The sequence below is a fragment of the Manduca sexta genome, chromosome 10, assembly GCF_014839805.1.
Source record: "Manduca sexta isolate Smith_Timp_Sample1 chromosome 10, JHU_Msex_v1.0, whole genome shotgun sequence".
In the NCBI taxonomy this organism is placed as follows: Eukaryota; Metazoa; Arthropoda; class Insecta; order Lepidoptera; family Sphingidae; genus Manduca; species Manduca sexta.
In genome coordinates this window covers 5,665,534-5,673,655 of record NC_051124.1, presented here as the reverse complement: position 1 = coordinate 5,673,655, position 8,122 = coordinate 5,665,534, and the positions used below count along the sequence as shown (strand labels likewise).

Here is an 8,122-nt window from a genome sequence, read left to right as displayed (position 1 = left end):
GTAAGACAGTCCATGGTCTATGATAGTGTGTATTACTTCTATGACGGTCATAACGGAATGATGGTGTGAGGAAGTCCTTATTGACGGCAATGTTTAATATTCATGATTTATAAACTGTCAAATATCACAATTCACACGCCTCCTTAACTAAATCCTATTGCGTACATTTAAAGTAGTGTAATTATAATATTTTTTTTTAAGTCAGTTGTATTTGTATTTTATATTTTCATTATAATTACTTCCTTATAAATATATCGGAATAATCATCATTGACTTATATTTATTTTAAGTAAACAAGAGCAAGTTAATAAAATATGGAGTAGACAGCCTTCTACAAAAATATTTAAATCCAATGAGAAGATTGACAGGTGAGTATAAAGTATACAAAAAAAAAAATAAGATTATTTCATATTTTATATTCGTAGTTTGTGCTTAGAGCTCCGTCCAGGAGGTTTTAAATCATTATTTGCATTTTCCCGGAATATAAACTAGCATACACATTTATTGTTACTAGTGGTTGGTCACTGGACGAAATTCCATCATGATTTATATTTTATGTTTACACCTCTCTAGCGAGTTAAAGAGCATCTATATTTTGGTTATATGTGTGTATGAATATATATGTGCGTGCGCACGCGCATTTGCGTGTATGTTTGTGCGCGCGCTTGTGTGTCGTAAAATAAGAAATAAATTTACAGAAGACTTGCCCAATCACAATGTGGAAGTGCAGCTGGAAATAGTGGGGAGTATATCGCAAGCGCCTGCAGTTGATCCTCAAAGAAGATATCTTGGTTATTTTAATCAGCCTTCTGCTCGTAAGCTATTATTTACATATTTGAATCATTTTAACCTGGCTAATAGCGGCAAAACTTTTCACCTAATGGGGTGTCCTACGTGAGTAACAAATGCGATATAAGTTACTTGTAAACTGAAAATAGCAAACAGTGGTTGTTAAAATTATGTCGGTTTGCTCAATTGCTACCTAAAACTTTGTTTGAAGAATATAACATACCTAAATAATGTACGTACTTTTCAAAAATATTTTTTCAGGACGGTACAACACAGGATTTGCAAGTAAGATTATAAAAAATAATCCGAATATTGTAACATAAAATAAATAGTTGATTAAAATGTAACTTTTTGCTACAGGGACTCCTCCGAAGCCCATAACTACGACTGACACGACGGTAGACACAACCACCACCACTCACCTTTCAACTACCAGCAAAATTACAACTACCACAGATACTACTACAACTGGTAAATTACTTTTGATTTGTTGTCTATCTCTCTCTCTCTTTCTCTCTCTCTCTAGTCGGTCCCTTATATCTGAGGATCGTGGTCAGCATTAGGGTTGCATCTTGAGCGGATGATATCTACTTATACTAAATTATTTATAAGTGTCGTCTAACCTTCGACACTTATAATTATGAATACATTTTGACATACCTACGGTATAAATTAATTATAAAAAGAAAGAAGGATTTATTATGAGGCAAAATCAGTATAACATGTACAATAAAGGGAGAGGAAAACAAAATAAACCTATAAAGAAAAATAACACAATTATGCCCATTGTTGGAGGGTTTTGGTCTTTTTTGTGAAAGAGGCTATGAAAGACAAACAACTTCACATTAACATCAAAAGTAAATTGTTTAACACCTGCATACTACCTGTCCTTATGTACGGCTGTCAGTCATGGGCCCTAACCCAGAAAATGACAAGTAAACTCGCAACCTGCCAATACGCTATGGAAAGGAGTATGCTGAATGTAAAAAATCAGACAAACTGAAAAACCGTGTCATTAGGTATAAAACAAAAGTCACAGATATAACGCTGAAAATCAGAAGACTCAAATGGAGATGGGCAGGGCACATGATAAGAGGCCGTGATAAATGGAGTAAGAAAGTAACAGGATGGTATCCTAGAGAAGGTAAGCGGAAGAGAGGCAGACCACAGAAAAGATGGGATGATGACATTAGGGAAGTGGCAGGAGTGACGTGGAACAGAGTGGCACAGGAAAGAGTTGAGTGGAAAAGGTTGGAGGAAGCCTTTGCCGATTGGCAAACAGATCTACAGAAAATAAACAAGAAGCAAATATTAGATTAGAAATATTAGATTAAGTAAGTTTGTATTGTATAAGAATATTGTTTTAGGTTAAGGCGATACCTCAAGGTCCATTTTCATACATTTTGTTTCGGCTTTAATCTGGGTAGTTAGTTCTCGCAGTTGAAGAAAAACGTAAAATAATTAATAATCATGGATATTTCGGCCTTTAAAATTTAATATGACGAAATTTTAAAGGCCGAAATATCCATGATTATTAATTATTTTACGTTTTTCTTCAACTGCGAGAACTAATCACTAACTAGACGTGAATTTAAATTCTTTACTTGCCAATACTTGTTTAGTTACCCAGATTAAAGCCGAAACAAAATGTATGAAAATGGACCTTGAGGTATCGCCTTAAGTTGATCTGAATAAAGGGCTTTATTATTATTATTATATGCCCATTGTAACAACGATGGGAACACTCATTCAGCTCCTTGCTGCAGTATCAGCATGATTAATACCGTAGTCCTGATTTTCAATGAGGGACCGAGGTGACGTACACACACTAAGTACGATCATTTGTTTATTTTCTGCGATTATAAAAATGTATTCCTTATATTCAGCAACCATATAGCAATATAATATAATCTAATTTTGTAACTGGTTCACAGTGTACCTAATGTAATATTATGAATAATGAAAAAATCTTAGAGCGTTTTAGATTTAGATTAGTGTAATAATATAATAATAATATCAACCCAGTAATATATTTAACTGTCCTACTACTTGCACGGGCCTCTTCTACTACTGAGAAGGATTAGGCCTTAGTCCACCACACTGATCTAGTGCGGATTGGCAGATTTCATATACCCGTAAAAATTCGATCAGTTATCATTATTAGTTAGACAAGACGCGTGCTGAATTCCTGTATAAGAATAATTATCTATACTATTATATAAAGCTGAAGAGTTTGTTTGTTTGTTTGTTTGAACGCGCTAATCTCAGGAACTATCGGTCTAAAAAAGGAAAAAAATATTTTTGCGTTGGATAGCCCTTTGTTCGTAGAGTGCTATAGGCTATATATCATCACGCTATACCCAATAGGAGCGGAGCAGTAATGGCTAATCTCAGGAACTACCGGTCCAAACTGAAAAAATCTTTTTGTGTTGGATAGCCCTTTATTCGTGGATTGCTATAGGCTATATATCATCACGCTATACCCAATAGGAGCGGAGCAGTAATGGCTAATCTCAGGAACTACCGGTCCAAACTGAAAAATTCTTTTTGTGTTTAATAGTCCTTTGTTTGTGGAGTGCTCAAAGTTATATATCATCACGCTATGACCAATAGGAGCGGAGCAGTAATGAAACATGTTGCAAAAACGGGGAAAAATTATTAGTATTGAGAGCTTCCGTTGCGTGCGCTGCGTAAACGGTTAAAGTTATGCAACAATGATGTATGACGGGATTGTTCCTCTTAAAAAGTTCTTAAAAATATATTATAAAACAAAGTCCCCCGCTGCATCTGTCTGCCTGAACGTGTTAAACTCCAAAACTACCCAACGTATTAAGATGAAATTTGGTATGGAGATAGTTTAAGACCCTGGGAAGAACATAGGCTCCCGGGAAACTACTACTTTTATAACGGAAAACTTTAGCCTGAAAAACTTTATAACGCGGGCGGAGCCGCGGGCAAAAGCAAGTATTTTTATATAATACTAGCTGTGCGCGCGGCTTAACCCAGTAGAGATCAGTATGTCACAAAATTTTTCAACCAAAACACAACACAACCTCGCGACCTCTTCAACAGTAATCGTTATATTATTATGTTTTATAATATTATTATCTATAGATGTAATTATTATTCATCTCTCTTCAATGATTATAATTTACTTCTTCAGATGCTGGCAAGCGCCCTGTATACATGGACGACTTGAAGCAAGCCTTACAGGAATTTGAAAAGAAATTTACCACAACAGAATCGACGACTTCTACCGACACAAGTATTTCGCCAAATTCTTTTACATTTTTACTTAAATGGGCTTCTTTCCATTGCCTTTATCCTATTCCAGTTTGGGATATGTAGATCATATTTTTTCATGCATAATAAAGTAATAAAGCCATACTATAGAGCATAAGTTCTCAAACTTATTTCATCTACTGCACACTTTGAGAATATTTTTTCCAAAATTACTTTATATTGTGTGATATTAGTCTTATCCTTTTTCTGAGTTAAAAATTACACTTCACTATCACTTCATCGTTCCCAAATTTCTTTTAGAACCGGCCCACTGAAAGTTGTCCGCGCCTATAAGGGGGCGTTATCGACCACTAACTGCAGGGTCCGATACAAAAAAAAAACACTAACATAGCAAAATACTATGAATACCTTTTTTTCTATTATAGATGCCAATAACCTAAATAATATAATAGCCTTCACAAGAAGACCCTTTCATTTCTCTGGTCCTTCTGCTGCGCTGAAATATCCCATAGACAGAAGCCTTCAGGGTCTCGTAAAATTGCTGAGAAATGGTAAGTCTTTAAAGTTGTTGGTAACGTTCGACATGTGAATCGAAGTCAACTGATATGTGACCAGTTTCTACATTATCATTAAAGCTCAAAATTAATGTCAAAATTATGACGGTTGTGTTGTAGCAACTCTTATGGCTTTTGTTTTAGCGGCGTTTGTATTTTGGCACTTCTTGCGGGTTTTACTAAAACTGTTATTATTACGTTTAAATTTCTAAGTCCTATCTGGTTGTAGACAAGATGCCTTTGTACAATCGCTAACAATAGAAAATAAAAAAATGTATAGGAATATCCAATCAACTTATCTTTTCGCTAGGACATTTGATTCCAATACATATTTTTGTTATGAACGATTGCAGGAAGGCGTCTTGCCTACGGCCCCTGTTAATGAATGTTACAACGAAGTATAATAATGACTATAATGTAGACATTATATTGAATTCGAGACTGGAATTTCATATTTAATGATTTTTTGGTTTGCTATTATTTTTTTTACAGTCAATATTTTTTTCAGGCTTGGAACTAGAAAGTCCTGTAGCAAGACCCACAAACGAAAATTTGGAATGGTTTCAAGTTAAAATACCAAAAACGGCGTAATTTGACTTTTTAGTTCATTAACTTATTACAAATATTTAAATATATTTGTAACACTGTGTAATAAAATATTTTCTCAAATTATAATATTTAAAATTTTCTAAACATAACTTTGTAAAAAAAAGATAAAAAGTATAAAGATCATCTCTCTTAATTCTTCCATATAGTAGAAAAACACACCAGGCACATAAACTAAATGCTAACATGAGTCCAGAACATGAATTACACTTAGAAAATTTATTTATCGCACAAAATAATGAAATATTGGTCTATTTACAGCTTAAACTCAAATACAGACTTTATAGCCCAATGAATACTTTAGGAACTCCTTTCAAGTTCTGTAGGTACGGTCCATGTTATACCATTGTGACTTCGAAGCCCATGCCATTTCCCTTACCTCGTTAAAATTGGTTTACAACTATCATTGACCGGTCATGCTTGATTGTAAAATATTAGCATGATACAAGTGGAGGACACGTATTGACTAAAATACATTGCTTGTCGACAAACAATGATCGAACTAAACCGATCAATTACTGGCATAAAAGTAATTATTTAAAATGCTACTATCTATTTGACCTCAGAGGTAGTATACAAAAATTAACTAGTAATTTATGGGCTTCTTTCAAAGATAATTCCGTGTAATATTATTAACTCATCGGACTGGCGGTAACTGCGCCGTATTCATAGTGCTGGATTTGGTAAAATATTGTTATTACTTACGAAGCGTAACGGATTAAGAATATTAAGTTTAAAAAAAGTTTTGCTATTTCAGAAATGATAATTAATTTTATGTTTTGTTTAATTTATTTTGAGAGCAGTATAATAACGTTATTTTTGTATGCAAATAAACAAATTTACTAACTACGATTGTTGTCTTTGAAAAAATGGTAACTGATTTGAAAACGAATATTATTAGTAGATTTGATGACAGAAAACAAAAATACATTATTCCATAATGTGGATATTATTGTGTTCTTGCCTCATTTAAAAGGGTAAATATTAGACAAATGTTTAAGCTCAAATTCGAGCGGAAATAAGTTTAAATAGGCTTTATCGTAAACTCATTTTAAATTCAACATCTTATCCTCTATTATAATTCAAAATTATTTGTCCACAAAAATAAGCACTATAAATATTTAAAAAGTTATGCAAGTCTGACGAATAGTTCAGTAAAGCGGTGCAGGTGACCTCCCGACAGCAGATCTTTATCGGATCGACTCGGGCCGAATGGCGAGCGATGCAATTAAACTATTAGCTTAAGGACAGTCGTGGTGAGTCGAGCGAGCTCTCTTTGTTATAAATTAAGGAATATGGCACAATGGTGCACGTCATTTGTTGTTACAGGGCCATTTTAAATTTAGAATTTGCGCTTGGCTTTTTTAGCGTCTCCTTTATGTTTTTAAAAAAAAGAAGTATATTATGGATTATTTAAATTTCGAATCTGAATTACACTTTTTTGTTAGTGTCTGTTTTATTTTTCTTTAGTTTACTCTTGATTGAGGAAACTAAACAGTATTATTTAAAAATATAGACCAATTGTACAGTTCTCATCAAAATTATATGTATATGACTCAATACTTTTAAAAACACCAAACTATATTTGTCAACAAAATCCATAACAATAAAAACAGGCAACATAATAGAATGACATTCCATTAAGATCTAATTTAGTTAGTAATAGAATTTGCGTAAGGATTGCAAGTGTCTATAAGGCCTCAAATTGGCAAACACCTAGACAATGTATCTAATGTGACTGTGCAGATTTCATCAATCTGAAACTAATGGGCGGACTCAGGTGTTGACTTAGGAAGCCTGATTCAAAATGGGTGATAGCAGCTGACTGGTCATTTAACACTTTGTTGTAAGGTGTTGCTAAACGTTTTATAAAGAGAATGTAATCTGTAGGATTTGTTTAGGGTTAAGAATTGTAATGTGCGTGTAGCTCTATAGCTTGGTTATAGCGACGACTGCCTCGGTGACGTAGTTATAATAAGTTTGTGGGAAGAGTATGACTGCCGTGCTGAGGTCCAAGGTTCGATTTTGGGCCAAAAATAATTGTCTGCGTTTTTCCATCCAAAAAAATTACTCAGTCGCAGCTCGGAGTCAGGAAGTTGGCGGCGTTATACCCTCGTATCTCGGAAAGCACGTTAAACCGTTGGTCCTACGCCTGTTTTCTTTCTGATCAAGGCGGTTTGTCATTTCATCGGATTATGAGAGTGCACCAATGTACTGCGCACACACTTGTGCACTATAATATCTCCTGCGTACCTGGCTGGTCTCCGTTGAGATAGGTTTTTTTCTTTAGTGCTTTAAATGACGAGACGAGTCCGCAATTCGCTTGATGGTAAGCGATACGAACGTCCATAAACAGCAAAAACACCGTCCAACACCTTGAATTACATAGTATTGTTTGGTATTCCACTGCGCTCGCCATGCTGAGACATGAGATGTTAAGTCTCACTATATCCAGTAGTTACACTGGCTATAATGTCCTTTAAACCGGAACATGACAATGGTATCCGTGGCCGATTTTCAACTCGGAGTGATTATTCATGAATTAATTTTGTGAACCACCAATAATCGCACTTCATACTAATGCGCACACTCGTCTATTCGGCAAAGGCGACATTGAGTCTCAATACATTAAAGCCTAAGTAGATTATAATCATGGCACTACATTTGAGCATAAACGATTAATTTGCCAGCAAGATCTATTAAAATGTAATTAGAATAAACGTTGTAAACGTTGTTATCCATATAAAAACGCGAACTTACTTAATACTTATAAAAAAGTGTTCGTATAATCGGCACAGCGTGAGGTCTTGTGATTTTATACTTGTTTATAAACTAACGAGTTTACTATAATAACAGTGTTGTGCGGATAGTAATTAGAGTTAGCGCACCTCTTAAGGACTTCCTAAACGACCAGCGGTTAGATTGTGGAT

At 34.5% G+C, this 8,122-nt stretch overlaps 1 protein-coding gene across 2 annotated transcripts; it reads left to right on the top strand.

Annotated features, from left to right (window-relative positions):
• The first annotated feature begins 327 nt into the window (after window positions 1-327).
• LOC115440258 lies at window positions 328-6,041 on the top strand. 2 transcript variants are annotated; one of them, XM_030164485.2, is made up of 7 exons: window positions 328-368; window positions 699-815; window positions 1,051-1,074; window positions 1,150-1,260; window positions 3,953-4,054; window positions 4,458-4,583; window positions 5,095-6,041. In XM_030164485.2, exons 1-7 carry the CDS (start codon window positions 353-355, stop codon window positions 5,175-5,177), a joined length of 579 nt encoding a protein of 192 aa, XP_030020345.2. In that variant the 5' UTR covers window positions 328-352; the 3' UTR covers window positions 5,178-6,041. The 2 variants fall into 2 exon arrangements, with proteins under 2 accessions (XP_030020345.2, XP_030020346.2); XM_030164486.2 differs by lacking the exon at window positions 4,458-4,583.
• Window positions 6,042-8,122: the final 2,081 nt, after the last annotated feature.